This window comes from Aquarana catesbeiana, linkage group LG02, assembly GCF_042186555.1.
Source record: "Aquarana catesbeiana isolate 2022-GZ linkage group LG02, ASM4218655v1, whole genome shotgun sequence".
Taxonomy (NCBI): domain Eukaryota; kingdom Metazoa; phylum Chordata; class Amphibia; order Anura; family Ranidae; genus Aquarana; species Aquarana catesbeiana.
This window is the reverse complement of record NC_133325.1, coordinates 325880867-325896750: the sequence shown is the minus strand read 5'-3', so window position 1 is coordinate 325896750 and position 15884 is coordinate 325880867. Positions and strand designations below refer to the sequence as shown.

The window sequence follows — 15884 nt, the reverse complement described above, 5'->3', positions numbered from 1 at the left end:
ACAGAATCGATCTTGCGGGCATCTCGCAGGATTAGATCCCTGTCTTGGAAATTTATCAGGTGGAAGATTAAGCAAAAAGCGGCCGCCGCCCCGGGGGGGGGGGGGTTTGATGGGTGGCATGTGGTGGGCTCTCACCACCACAAAGAAGGGGGGAAATCCACCCTGTGGAAAGACAGAACTCAGTAAGCGTTCAGTAAAGGCCACTAGGTCACTACATTGTTGCGCCGGTTGCGGTTCTCCGGATCTTTGGCTCTAGACTCAGGAGCCTTGACCTTGGTCTGCAGCATATGTAGGCGAGCTGTGTGGTCCCGGGTTACCTCCTCAGAGTCACTGATTGGACGCTCGGCCTCCGTAATGTTGTCAAGGATCTTATCCATGTCCCTCCTCAGGAGACCCACCTCCATCTGCCGTGAGTCAATCTTAGTGGTAGCTCGTAATTGCCTGCATAAGGGCCGTGAAATTAGAGCTGGTTCAGAGTCCTCCGTCTGGGTCATCATGTTGCCGGAGCCTGCCACGTGGGCGCTCGCACTGCCTAACTGCTGCTGTGCACGGTCTCCGAGGCTTAGATTGATTATGGCGCAGTTTCATCATCTGGTAGAAGATATCGTAGAACGTTATCCCGGGATAATGGATGCAGTAAAGAGGATAAAATCTCCCCCTCAGTAACAGAGCTCTTCAACTAGATGTCTGTCCCGGTTGCCATCTTGGACACGCCCCCAACTTTAGCTTGTTTAATTAAGTTTTGACACTAAAACCTGGAAACTGATTGGTTTCTATGGAGAGCTGCACCAGATTTTGCATGGTCCAGTTTTAGTAAATCTCCCCCAATGAGTTTTCGTACCGTGATCAGGATCGAAAAGAATTCTTCAAATCTGTCCTCTAGATGGACCATAACAACCACTCCCTAAAACATGGTTCAGGGTGGTCTGCAAATCTCACGGTTAGCTTGTATGAGAGAAGAAAATGGTAAGGGGTTAGAGTTTGTACCCGTTTGAGACCACCGATTAAACCCATAAGTCTGCAACAAAATGCAACATATGTTTCCCACTCTTAAGAGTGAGGGCGGTTCCTTCATTGTGCAGAGGACTTTTGGGGTGAACCTCGTGCTTCAAAGTCTTGTTCTGAAAGGAAGGGCTAAGTTTTGGCTTTGAAGATGAAGCCTGGGCAGAGTGATGGGGAGCTCTTCGTTTAAGGGAGGTAGAAGCCCCCAAAGAGGTAGATTATAGTGTCTTCTGTTGCGGAAGACAGACATTTCCTCCTGTGACCACTTTATGAACTTGTCAAGAATATCATGAAAGGGACTTCTTCCCTCAAAAGGCACACAATCGAGGTTTCTCAGATTCAGATGTCCAGGCTTTAAACTATAATATTCTGCACTTATAGACAGAAATGAGGGCCCTTCTGGAAGTGTGCGTCAGGACTTGTTTTCACTGGATACGGCTAGGCAATATAGCTTGGATTGAAACATTTTTCAAGAGTTCCCTATTCATCATAAACTGTTCTTTCTACTTGTTCATGAATAAATGTCTTTTTAGATTTTGTAAGTGTCTAAGTGCCTAGATGGGCATGGTGAGATAAAGGAGAATCAAGTGCAACTATACTGGGGCTTTTGCACACCGTCAAGCATTTTGCGTGAGTAATCTTCTGAAGCTCCCTCTAGCATTGTCTACAGGTCCTCTTCATTCTGCTCTGATTCAACCGCTTCTAGAGCAGATACGATTCACAGTCTGTCATAATTGCAGAGAAATCTGCCAAGGTAAGATAGGCCACTTGTTGCATGCCTGAGCACAAAATGAATGCAGAGATCAGTGTAAAAACATACGTTACCCTAAATTTATTTTTTCTGTTTATGTATTTTATAAAATCACAGACTAATCATTTGTATGTGCCTCTTCCATCTGAAATAACTAACTTGTTGATCCTGTCAGAGACCTTTCCTCCTTGCTCTAAACTGACCACGCAAAGCGCAGAAGCTGATCTGTGCTTGTATGTTCAGTTTTCATCCTTTGGCTAGCCATTTAGATGTAAAGGATACTGTGCAGATATACAGCATGCCTGTTTTGGGTAGTTTGTTCAGTCACCACACACTGCTTCCCAATCACAGTCTTCCTCTTGACCATGTCCCCTGCTCAAGTACAGCTTACATTTTGCCTCAGGCTGAACGCACTCTGGAATACAGGTACATTGTGTGTCTGCACAGTGTCCTGTAATCCCACCCCCCACTATCAGGAAGAAGAGATGCATAGTCACAACAGAACTTTTAACTTTATAAGAAGGTAAAATAGATAATGTCTTAAAATAAGCAAGCACAGTTATTGTGCCTGCATAGGTATAATTGCATTAGAAAGTACCTATAACATGGCATGTTCACCAGTACTTGGGTCCTGGTTGGGTTCAAGTGAAATCCAATGATTCTGAGCAGTTTCAGTGTTTTGCAAAACTTCAGTACAGTTTCTGAAGTAGTTCCCTTGCGCCTGGTTTCCACCATTGCCATCAGTGAAAGTGTCCCCCTGTGGAATATACAGCAACCCAACTGTCAAATTTTCTGTAGCAAAGTCCATGATGGGAGGAAGTGCCCAAGTACCTTTTCAGGGCTCAAGGCGTAAAAGTGTGACCTGGGGTGTCATCCGCCTCAGCTCTGAATGGTGGAATTTTTCTTCCAAGTTTGAAAATTTAAACACCCTATAAATTAATAAATTCAAAACACATTTCTATCCTCCTGAAAAGCAAATCTTTTGGCACGGTCCCATCACCTGAAAATAGCAGCCTTCAACACGTGGTCTATGAATATTCAGCCTTTGTACTGTACTGTACGATTAACGTAGAACTATAGGGAAAACTTTTTTTTTTAATTTTGGAAAGAATAGGGAGGGTTATAACCACTGTTTTTTTTTTGCAATCTGTGTCCCACAGGAAGTGGGAAGAAATCCCTCAATAGTAATGGAATCCTGGGGTGTCACCATTGGAAGATTTCCCCTCTATTCCTGTTCTGGTGTCAACCCAAAATTTGGGATTTTCTTTAAACTTTCACCTTCAATGATAAAAGTAAAACAGGAGAAATAGAGAGGGTGACTCTCCCTAATTGGGTCACAGACAGCAACAAAACCTGACAAGAGTTTTAGCTTCACACTACTCCAAAACTAAAAAAAAAAAGTTTTGCCTTTAGTGACACTTTAAAATATATAGTGTTAGGTTAACAAGATTTGCAATCAGGATTTTCCTAACATAGCAATACTCGCTCTAAAGCAAATCGGTATTTTACCTTCCTCACAAGTTCAAGCTCTTGTGTAATTTTCTGTAGCTTATTTTTCTCTTTCTGAAGCTGCTGTTGAAGTTCTTCTATCTGCTTTAGAGCACTGTTGTGATCCTGAAAGGAAACAATAGTTAGTACAGCACTCTAAAATACATATTTAGTTGCCATTCTTGCCATCTGCTGTTGATTAACATACTTTCGAAACAATTAAAAATATTGTACAGTAGTAGTATATCACATGAAAAATAACCGCATTCACTAAAAGCTGCCCTTTTAGCCCGGGTTCACACTATTGCGAACACAGACATTGCATGTGATACCCACTGCATTGCTGTGCAGATCACATGCGATGTCTGTGCATTGCGAATTCAGCCATACAGTTGCATGGCTGAACTCACACTGGATTTGCATGAAAAAGGTGCAGGAATCGGATCGTTCACACCCATGCGATACGATTCCTGTCCGAATTCACAGTTAGCACTGCGATCTGCGAACCGATCTGGGGGTGTCATTATCTTTGTATTGACACCACAGCGGTTCACCATTCCCACATCGCAATATAGTGTGAACCTAGGCTTAGGCTAGGTTCACACTTGTGTGGGTGGTTGCAGGTGCAGGACAGTGGCTAAATTGCACGTGTTTATTTTTAATGGCACCCCTACGCATCTAAACACACACTGTTTGTGGGTGCGGCAAATCGCATGGTGCAAAAGCGGCATGCGATCTCCCTGCAGCTTTAAAAATTTGCGGGGACATTTTTCCTGCGTTTCTCGCAGGTACAGCAGCCCATTCAAGTGAATGGGTTGCTGTGCAGGCGCAAACACCGGTCGCACTGAACGCGCAAGTCTAAATAAAAGCAATTTGTACTGGTGAGCATTCAATAGCCAGATGTGAACATCCGCACTGAAAGCAGCAAGTAAACAGTTTTACACAGACATATTAGGCTGTGTCTTTACAAGAAGCAAGCAGGTAAAAGTGGCTATACACAGAGGGTGAAAAAACTGGTACACCTTGGCTACAGGTGTCCCAATCTGCAACAGATTTGGAAATTCACACTATTTCTTGGTGGATACACATATTGTAAGGATGACATTAGAAATGGAAGTACAAGAACCAAATAAGTAGACTGGTACAATACTTATGCAATTGCATTTTCCATCTTAGCAATTTAATATTTAGGTAGCTATGTGTCAACTTAAAGCGGAGTTTCAACTGTTAAATTTGTTTTTTTTTTTTTTTTTTATGAATATTGTTAATTTAAAACTTCTATTTATAGCACTCACCTTTCTGCCGATTTCATAGAGGAAGATATCTTATATTCCTCTTTCCTGGCAATTTCTATATTGCTTGTGGTTGTGTGAAGCCCACAAGCACTATCTTCCAGGATCAGGTGCAGCTGAGAGACCAGCATGCACCGCCTGTTCTTGCGCATGTGCAGGAGGTATGGCTCGCATCGCTGTACACTTCTGATGTTGCCATCACAACGGGTGGCGTCATTGGAAGTGCCCGCCCCATTGTGATGGCAACGAAGCCCTCGACACTGCCCCCTGACTCCTGGGAAATTATGACACACATCTCCCAGGAGCACTAGCGAGCATGGGTGCCGAGGGAAATTACGTCAGGCGCCAGGGAGAAAAAGAGGCGGATTACGAGGCACTCCTTAGCAACAGGAAATAGTAAAAAAAAAAAAAAAAAAAAATCTTTCCAAATGTTGTTGCTTAGGTTTATTGCTGCTGAATACTGCAAAGTAAATTTTATGGGTGGAACTCCGCTTTAACCACTTCAATACAGGGCATTTTCACCTCCTACCTGCCCAGACCAATGCACTGTAACATTTTGAATGACAATTGCACGGTCATGCAACACTGTACCCATATGAAATTTTGATAATTTTTTTCCCCACAAATAGAGCTTTCTTTTGGTGCTATTTGATCTCCTCTGCATACTCGATCTCATACTCTACTTTTGGTATAATAAATATCCCAATTAAAAAAAAAAAAAATTCTTCCTTAGTTTAGGCCGATATGTATTCTTCTGTATTTTTTTTTTTTTTACCAAAAATATGTAGAAATATACATAATCTGCCTAAACTGAGGAAGAATTTTATATTTTTTTACCAAAAATCGCAATAAGCGTATATTAATTGGTTTGCGCAAAAGTTATAGCGCCTACAAAAATAGGGGATAGATTTATGGCATTTTTATTATTATTATTATATATATATATATATATATATCGCGGCGATCTGTGATTTTTATTGGGACTGCGATACTGCGGCAGACAAATTGGACACTTCTGACATTTTTGGGACCATTGACAATTATACAGCGATCAGTGATATAAATATGCACTGATTATTGTATAAAATGTCACTGGAAGGGAAGAGGTTAACACTAGGGGCATTCAAGGGGTTAAACGTGTTACCTAGGGAGTGATACTAACTGTGGGGGAGGGAACTGACTGGTAGAGGTGACCGATTGGTGTTCCTATATACATGGAACACACAATTTGTCTTCTCTCCCCTGACAGGATGTGGATCTGTGCGTTTGTTTGTCACAGAGCAGGGACGTGGATCTCTGTGTGTAATCACGGGTGCCCGGCGGACATCGCGGCCACCGGGCATGTGCATTGGCTCCCGAGTTACGTGGCAGGTGCGCGCCCCCTAGACTGCTGGGAACCCGCGGATGTCATACGACGGCTGCCCAGGATGTGAGAGCCACCTTGCAGACGTCATATTACTATACGCGCTTTAAGGGATCTATCTCTATATGATAAAAAAAAAAAGTCTACACATCCGTTAAAATGTCTGGTTTCTGTGATGTAAAAATATGACAAAAAAAAAATCATTTCTGAACTATTTCCACCTTTAACCACTTCAGCCCCGGAAGAATTGGCCCCTCAATGACCAGAGCACTTTTTACAATTTGGCACTGCGCTGCTTTAACTGGTAATTGCAGTCATGCAATGCTGTACCCTAACAAAATTTGCATCTTTTTTTCCCCACAAATAGAGCTTTCTTTTGATGGTATTTGATTGCCTCTGCAATTTTTATTTTTTGCGATATAAAACAGAAAACATGATAATTTCTACTTTTTGTTTTAAAAAAAAAATCCAATAAACTCAATTTTAGTCATACATTTAGGCCAAAATGTATTCAGCCACATGTCTCTGGTTAAAAAAAATAAATGTCAGTAAGCGTATATTTACTGGTTTGCGCAAAAGTTTAGCGTCTACAAACTAGGGTACATTTTCTGGAAGCTACGCAGCTTTTAGTTTATGACTGCCTATCTCATTTCTTGAGGTACTAAAATGGCAGGGCAGTACAACCCCCCCCCCCCCCTCCCCCAAATGACCCCATTTTGGAAAGTAGGCACCCCAAGGAAATTGCTGAGAAGCATGTTGAGCCCATTGAATATTTTATTTTTTTGTCACAAGTGATTGAATAACGACAGAAAAAAAAAACTAATTTACACAAAGTTGTCACTAAATGATATATTGCTCACACATGCCATGGTTATATGTGGAATTACACCCCAAAATACATTCTGCTGCTTCTCCTGAGTACGGGGACACCACACATGTGAGACTTTTTGGGAGCCTATCCGCGTACAGGACCTGAAACCCAAGCACTGCCTTCAGGATTTTTAATGGCATACATTTTTTATTTCACTCATCACTACCGATCATGCCAAGATAGCACAACCCTCCAAGTGACCCCATTTTGGAAAGTAGACACCCCAAGCTATTTGCTAAGAGGCATGTTAAGTATTTTGCAGATCTTGCTTTTTGGCCACAAAGTTTTGAAAACTGAAAAAAGAAAAGAAAAATGTGTTTGTTTTTTTTTTCTTCATTTTAAAAAACAAATGAGAGCTGCAAAATACTCACCATGCCTCTAAGCAAATACCTTGGGGTGTCCACTTTCCAAAGTGGGTTCATTTGGGGGGGGTTGTGCTATCTTGACATTTCAGGGCCTCCGTAACTGTGATAGGTAGTGAGGAGTAAAATCACAATTTTACGCCTTTAGAAAGCCTGAAGGCGGTGATTGGTTTTTGTGGTCCTGTACGCAGCTAGGCTCCCAAAGTCTCACACATGAGGTATCCCCCATACTCAGGAGAAGCAGCAGAATGTATTTTGGGTTTCCTCCCCAGATCTTGCCAACCTTTGATGGCTTCCACCAGACCTTCCTGAGCCGAGAACAACTTCTTCTGTTCCACCAGGCCCCGATACATCTGGTCATGGAGCGATGGCGGCTTCTTTTCCTGGATTCTCAGGGTGGTACGAATGTCTCCCAAGAGATCCTCCACCCCCTCGAGGGAAAGCTTGTAGCGAAAGGGTCCAGAGGGCTCTCCAACCCCTGTCTCTATGACTCCACCTGGGAGCCTGAAGAAGCGCTAACTGGCTCCTCCTCAGCTTGTCACTAGTGCCCCCCCCCCAATGCCCCTCCATTAGCGGAGGATAAAACCGGCGGGCAGGTGCAATACTCTGCTGAGCTGGCGGGGGGCCAGCCTGGGGGTGAACCCAACTGAAAAAAAGGGCATGCTGGGGATTGCAGTTCCACAGGCTTACCGTACAAAAGGGCATGCCGGGCATTGCAGTTCCTCAGGCTTACTGCACAAAGGGCATGCTGGGCATTGCCATTCCTAAAGCTTACTGCACAAAGGACATGTTGGGCATTGCAGTCCTCCAGCTCACTTTTAAAACCAAATGCAAGGCCATACTCCTAAGCAGAGTGTCACCAGGAGTGTCCCTAGGACCAAACACCACCAAGGTCCCAGTACTACCTCCCAACCCCTCGACCACCAGAGGGGTCTACACCAGTGGAGCTATCGGGTAAAAGGGAAAGGGAATACCGACCCCAGGGTTCCTCTCACCATAGTGGCTGGTGCTGGCATTACCAGGAGTATAAAAAGAAGAAAAAAAAACGCGCTACTCAATAGTGACAAACAAGCTGCAAGTTCTAGGTAAAATACACAGCTCAAAAATATAAAATTAAAAAATTAACTTGCATGTTGCAAAACAGGATATAGGACCCAGTATACCTCGATCTCTCCAGGTGCAATCAGGAGATCATCAGCAGTCCGGAGAGGACGGGTGTTCGTTAGCCGCCTGGCTTTTTTATACAATGCTTAGTTTTAAGCTTTTTATGCAAGTGAAACTCTTTATTAAAAAACGTTTAGTGCTTTACCTGGATTTACACCATGAAGAGCCTTTTTTATTTCTGGGTATACGTGTCTGATGTATGCTTATGAACATTGGAGAGATCGAGGTATACTGGGTCCTGGTGTATATCCTGTTTTGCAACATTCAAGTATTCTGCTGTGACCTGACATTTCCACACTTCCAGGATAAAGGCCCTGGCTGGGTTGATAGCCACAAGCTTATACTGCTTGCCTTCTGGTAAGCTCGCACTCTGTGTGGTGGAGGTGCATGTTCTTTGTGGTGTCATTTGAGATTTCTTCACTTATTTCAACTATCAAGTCATTTTTATTGTTCATTGGACTATGTTTAACATCATGATTTTATGTGTGTTTAAGTGTTTTCATTATTTCACTTATTTAGTATTGCCAGGCGTAGTCTGGCCTGGACATCTCCCGCTGAGGATCATGGTGGTCCCGCCTTCCTGAGCGGCTCGCTGACATCTTAAAGCGTTTACAGGTTTGCACCAGCCAGAGCCTGGTCCCCTTCCATAAACCGCATCTGGAACCAAAAGACGCAGCCCCAGCAGAAGTGCACGCCCCTACCAGACGTGACGTCACTACGTCTTCCGGTCCAGCCTCGAGCTCCCTCACTGGCCACACAGAACGCGGGGAGAAACGGTGCACCTCCGATGACAACCCCCTGGACAGAATGAGAGCAGGGCCCCCGAAGCTTCTTCCCCACCCTCAGGAGAAGCTGGGGTGGCTAATCAGCTGTCCTAATGGTACCTTCCCCAAGGCCCAATGCTCCACCAATCAAAAAATGGAGATAGGGAGAGCTTTTCCCCACAGTAAAAAATGGCTTCAACTTCCCCAGCTGATTAACCCTGGTTCCCAGCGATGTCTCCCCCCGCCGGAGGAAACACCAAAACTGTGGGTCCAGTGGGGCAGGAGGGGCTTAAATCTTGAAGCTAAGGCAGTGATTCCTGTAAAGGGAGGAGCCAAGGTCTCTCAAAAGGTGGCTGTACTGAAAGATGTTTAGGGAAAAATTTTAATTTTCCCAAAACTTGTGGCTATTTTAATATTTTATGGCTTCCGAAACTGTTATAGGTAGTGAGGAAGTGAAATCATCATTTTACGTCCTTAGAAAGCCTGAAGGTGGGGATGGGTTTTCGGGGTCCTGTACACGGCTAGGCTCCCAAGGAGTCTCACACATGTGGTATCCCCGTACTCAGGAGAAGCAGCAGACTATTTTGGGGTGTAATTTCACATATGCCCATGGCATGTTTGAGCAATATATCATTTAGTGACAACTTTGTGCAAAAAAAAAAAATAAAAATAAAATTTTGTAAATTTTCCCGAAACTTGTGGCAAAATATATATTCCATGGACTCAACATGCCTTTCAGCAAATAGCTTTGGGAGTCTACTTTCCAAAAAGGGGTTATTTTGGGGGGTGTGGGGTCTTTGAACTGTCCTGGCATTTTGTGCACAACATTAGAAGCTTATGTCACACGTCACCAACTCTTCTAACCACTTGAAGACAAAGCCCTTTCTGACACTTTTTGTTTACATGAAAAAATATTTTTTTGCTAGAAAATTACTTAGAACCCCCAAACACTATACATTTTTTTTTAAAGCAAAGGCCCTACAGTTAAATGGTGGGTGTTACAATTTTTTTTCCACACAGTATTTGCGCAGCGATTTCTCAAACGCAATTTTTTATGAAAAAAAAAAATAATAATTTTTTTTTTTTTTTTTATGCACTAAAAACACATTATATTGCCCAAATGTTTGATGAAATAAAAAAGATGATCTTATGCCGAGTACATAATACCAAACACAACATGCTTTAAAATTGCGCACAAACATGCAACAGCGACAAACTACATACATTTTTAAAAGCCTTACAGGTTACCATTTTAGATTTACAGAGGAGGTCTACTGCTAAAATCACTGCCCTCAATCTGACGTTCTTGGTGATACTTCACATGCATGGTGCAATTGCTGTTTACATGCTTGCATTCGCCTTTGCGCGCGAGCACGGGGGGACAGGGGTGCTTTTTTAAACTTTTTTTTATTATCTCAGGGAATGTAAATATCCCCTACGATAGCAATAGGTAGTGACAGGTACTCTTTTTTGAAAAAAAATGGGGTCTATAAGATCCTAGATCAGGGATGGCGAACCTTGGCACTCCAGATGTTTTGGAACTACATTTCCCATGATGCTCATGCACTCTGCAGTGTAGTTGAGCACCATGGGAAATGTAGTTCTAAAACATCTGGGGTGCCAAGGTTCGCCATCACTGCCCTAGATCTTTCCTCTGCCCTCAAAGCATCTGACTACACCAAGATCAGTGTGATAAAATGCTTTACCAACTTCCCAATGGCGCTGTTGATATCCGGCGAAACCTAAGTCATGAAATGCTTGTGGCTTCTGGTTTCTTAGGCCATAGAGATGATTGGAGCCGTTCTTGTCTCCAATCAGCTCTATGGTCAGCTGGCAGAACCACCGGCTGCATTCTTGGGTTCCCAGTTGGGACAGGAGAGCCCGAAAAAACCATGGAAGACGGTGGGGGGGGGAGATGTTCCCTCCCACCGCTTGTAAAAGCAGTCTAGAGGCTAATTAGCCACTAGGATTGCTTTTACATGAAAGCCAACCGCTGGCTGAAAAGAATTATACCAAGATGATACCTAAACCTGCAGGCATCATTCTGGTATAACCACATAAAGTCCAGCAACATACCAGTACGTTGCTGGTCCTTGTTGGGCATATATTGTAATGTTTTTTTCATGCAGCCTGTGGGCTGAACGAAAAAAAGATTGATCAGTGGGTGTGCCCACCATTAGAATACCGCCCTTCATCGACCCACTTCTAATGATGGGCATACATGCACCATTTTAACTGTGGTGGTGAAATCACCTCCAACAGCGCTGATTTACATATCATGAGAGCAAATGCTGTTGCGGTCAAGATAAAAAAAAAATCAGTGCTGCAGCTGAATGGCGTACCTGAACAGCAAACAATGTTAACGATAAAACATTAACTCAATGCTGTGCAATGCTGTACCCTACGCTAATAATCCACTAGTGTGTGAAACATTCACTGATGCAGAGACCAGGTTGGTCAGTACAGGAGGGACAATAAAAACGGGTGTCACGCCTAAATCCGCGTTTTCTGCAGACACGACATCTTTGGGGGGGGTTCTGTGGGCAGGGGTACCAGGGAGGACACACGGAAAATGCCTCTCATGCAGCCAGCTCACTGAATTTGCATTGGGAAGGTGGGGCATAGCACCATCTGGAAACAGAAAGGCTGTGATGACCTCTTCCTGGAATTTAAGGAAGGATCCAGTTCGACCTGAAGCTTTGTATAGCACATAAGCATTATGCAGAGCCAAGTGGGATAAATATACAGACACTTTTTTGTACCAGCGCCTGGCCTTACGGGCAATTACGTACGGCACCAACAACTGGTCATTGAGGTCCACGCCTCCCATGTTAAGGTTGTATTCATAGACACAGAGGGGTTTCTCCACACCAGTCACCAAAGGAATTTGGACAGTTGTATCTGCGTAAAGGGAGGACTAAACGAAAACATTCCGTCTATCCCTCCACTTCACTGCTAACAAATTATTACATTTCAAGCAGGCTCTCTCCCCCCATCTAAGTTGGGACTGTACAAGCCGTTGGGGAAAGCCCCGGCGATTAGATCGCACGGTGTCACGTGTGCCAATTCCAGAATAAAAAAGGTGACTAAAAAGCGGCACGCTTGTGTAATAATTGTCCACATACAAGTGGTACCCCTTTCCAAATTAGGGGGAAACCAAGTCCCACACAATCTTACCAGCAGACAACTTGATTGGGAGTAAACAAGGCTGCAAACTGTTGGTTGAAGTGGTTTATGAGGGGCCGAATTTTGTGGAGCCGAACAAATCCAGGATCACCCCGAGGACAACATAGTTCATGGTCATTGAAATGCATGAACTGCAAGATCTGCTCGTATCATGTCCTGGTCATGGAGGCAGAGAACACGGGCATATGGTGAATTGGGTCAGTGGACCAATATGACCGCAACTCACGTTTTTTTTTTTTTTTTTTTTAACTATGCCCATGAGGAGGGATAGGCCCAGGAAGGTCCTAAATTCGGAAACTGTAATAGGTTTCCAATCTATGGCAAGGATCAACTGGGGATTAGTAGCGATGAATTGACCAGCATACAAATTGCTTTGGTCCACAATAGATCTATTGGAGACCTTCCGTGAAAAACAGCGAATAAGAATCAAGTTACGTAAAATCAACTGTTTCCACCTGAATTCCAGCTTGGCCAGTGAATGGGGGAAGTACGGGTGCTGCAGAAGTGGTGGGCTCCCAATTTGGATTGGAAAATGCAGCAGGAAGGGCACTATGGGCTCGACGGGTCTATCAGTCTTCTTGGTGGCTGCGGGACTCTACTTGTACTAGCCACCTCACCAGCTTGAACTGCACTTATGGGACTCGCCACGCCACCAAGTGTTACTGCAGTTCTGGATATACTAGGCCACTGTTGCTTGCCAGTTCACCAGAAGGATGAGCAGCACTAGTACTGGCTCTCTGCTCCATACGAGAGCCCCGCTGTTCTTGCACCTCAACAACAGCAGAAGAATGGGTCGAGTACGCCTGACCTTTGCAGGGACCACTACTCCATCAGCGCTATCTGTCAGGGTTCTGCTGCTGTCTAGAGGTTTGTATTCTGAGCCTGAAACTGACAGATGGGCGACTTCCTCCTCACTCTCATCTGTCATGCTCAGAAACGTGTAGGCCTCTTCACTAGTGTACCTTCAATTGGACATTTTGGCCTCTAAATTTACTGGTACAACTAGTGAGACTCACAGAATAAAAAAAAAAAAAAAAAAAAAAGAACACCTGTCAGCAACTGCTTCAAACACTACCAAAAAAAACTGTTAGCGTTCACAGGGATCAGGCTGCGAATGCTGCAGTTATGCGTTTTTTGTAGCAGGTGCTAGCAGGTATCTGGGCTGATCCCGCTAACGCTGCGTTTTTGGGAACCCTAAATTATTAGGGACGCTAGTATAGATCTGATAAAAGATATTGATCCGTTCAGACACTATACTACTAAGAGAGGTGTATGGTGCGTGCGTGGGTGTTAGCGCTACTGGCTCTAATATGACGCTGCCTGGGGCGACGCAAACCCTAACCGACGCTAAAACTTAACTGATGTCACTCGCCGGGTGAGCAGGGGGTTAAACCTTTATTAGGTAATATACAGTGGGGATGGAAAGTATTCAGACCCCCTTAAATTTTTCACTCTTTGTTATATTGCAGCCATTTGCTAAAATCATTTAAGTTAATTTTTTTCCTCATTAATGTACACACAGCACCCCATATTGACAGAAAAACACAGAATTGTTGACATTTTTGCAGATTTATTAAAAAAGAAAAACTGAAATATCACATGGTCCCCAAGTAATCAGACCTTTTGCTCAGTATTTAGTAGAAGCACCCTTTTGATCCAATACAGCCATGAGTCTTTTTGGGAAAGATGCAACACGTTTTTCACACCTGGATTTGGGGATCCTCTGCCATTCCTCCTTGCAGATCCTCTCCAATTCTGTCAGGTTGGATGGTAAACGTTGGTGGACAACCATTTTTAGGCCTCTCCAGAGATGCTCAATTGGGTTTAAAGTGGATGTAATTTTTTTTTTTTATATCATACTGTAGAGTATAAGATTTCCTATCATTTGAGCCCAGTCTTGCCACACAGAGTTAATCCATCTCTGAGCAATCCTCTTTTATTGTTCAGTGAGATAAATCTTGACAAACTGAGAAAAACTGTGTCAAATACTCCCCCTTGCTGTGAGTGACAGGTGATTTACATCTCGTGCACCAGCCTAAAGAGACATGCAGTATTTTTAAATTCCCTCCCACTCCTTTCTTCAGCAGCTCTGCAAGGATTGGCTGTTCCACACCTTAGCATGATTTGGCATGCTGAAGTCATGTGGTTACTTTCCTGTCTTTTCACTGGATGTTAGAGATCATAGCAGAAGTTCAGTGTTAGAAATACACAGGAGAAAATGCATATTGACAAGGGGAGTCTAGAGGTGGGCGGGGAGTCTACTGACATCATGACTCCACCCACCGAGCTCCAGACAACAGACCCAACCACAGAATACACAGTTTTTAGGGTCTAATAGCAGAGGGGAGACATTTGACAGGTAAAGATACATGCAGGAGGCATGTATATCCTTATAGATAACCCCTATTGGCAGTAGTTTAGAAAGGATGACATTGGGTTTACATCCACTTAAAGTCAGGGCTCTGGCTAGGCCATTCAAGAGCAGTCACAGAGTTGTTGTGAAGCCACTCCTTTGTTATTTTAGCTGTGTGCTTAGGGTCATTGTCTTGTTGGAAGGTAAACCTTTGGCCCAGTCTGAGGTCTTGAGCACTCTGGAGGTTTTCATCCAGGATATCCCTGTACTTGGCCGCATTCATCTTTCCCTCGATTGCAACCAGTCGTCCTGTCCCTGCAGCTGAAAAACACCCCCACAGCATGATGCTGCCACCACCATGCTTCACTACTGGGACTGTATTGGACAGGTGATGAGCAGTGCCTGGTTTTCTCCACACATACCACTTAGAATTAAGGCCAAAAAGTTCTATCTTGGTCTCATCAGACCAAAGAATCTTATTTCTCACCATCTTGGAGTCCTTCAGTTGTTTTTTTTTTTAGCAAACTCCATGCGGCTTTCATGTGTCTTGCACTGAGGAGAGGCTTCCGTCGGCCACTTTGGCATAAAGCCCCGACTGGTGGAAGGCTGCAGTGACGGTTGACTTTCTACAACTTTCTCCCATCTCCTGACTGCATCTCTGGAGCTCAGCCACAGCAATCTTTGGTTTCTTCTTTACCTCTCTCACCAAGGCTCTTCTCCCCCCGATAGCTCAGTTTGGCTGGACGGCCAGCTCTAGGAAGGGTTCTGGTCGTTCCAAACGTCTTCTATTTAAGGATTATGGAGCCCACTGTGCTCTTAGGAGCCTTAGGTGCAGCAGAAATTTTTTTGTAACCTTGGCCAGATCTGTGCCTTGCCACAATTCTGTTTCTGAGCTCTTCAGGCAGTTCCTTTGACCTCATGATTCTCATTTGCTCTGACATGCACTGTGAGCTGTAAGATCTTATATAGACAGGTGTGTGGCTTTCCTAATCAAGTCCAATCAGTATAATCAAACACAGCTGGACTCAAATGAAGGTGTAGAACCATATCAAGGATGATCAGAAGAAATGGAGTTAAATATATGTGTGTCACAGCAAAGGGTCTGAATACTTAGGACTATGTGATATTTCAGTTTTTCTTTTTTAATAAATCTGCAAAAATGTCAACAATTCTGTGTTTTTCTGTCAATATGGGGTGCTAACTGACAGGGAGTGAAGGAGGGGGGCCCATCGGGGGGGGTGACAAGTGTACCTATGTGTACTGTGTCAGTGTAGTGTTGGTGCAACTT

General features: G+C 43.9%; 1 protein-coding gene across 3 annotated transcripts in view; it reads right to left on the bottom strand.

Annotated features, from left to right (window-relative positions):
• GCC2 (GRIP and coiled-coil domain containing 2) overlaps positions 1 to 15884 on the bottom strand; it is a 103179-nt gene that overhangs the window by 38958 nt on the left and 48337 nt on the right. For all 3 annotated transcript variants that reach the window (XM_073614798.1, XM_073614799.1, XM_073614800.1), the window contains one exon: positions 3263 to 3367. In XM_073614798.1, coding sequence (XP_073470899.1) covers positions 3263 to 3367 — 105 coding nt within the window. The remainder of the gene's footprint in view (positions 1 to 3262; positions 3368 to 15884) is intronic.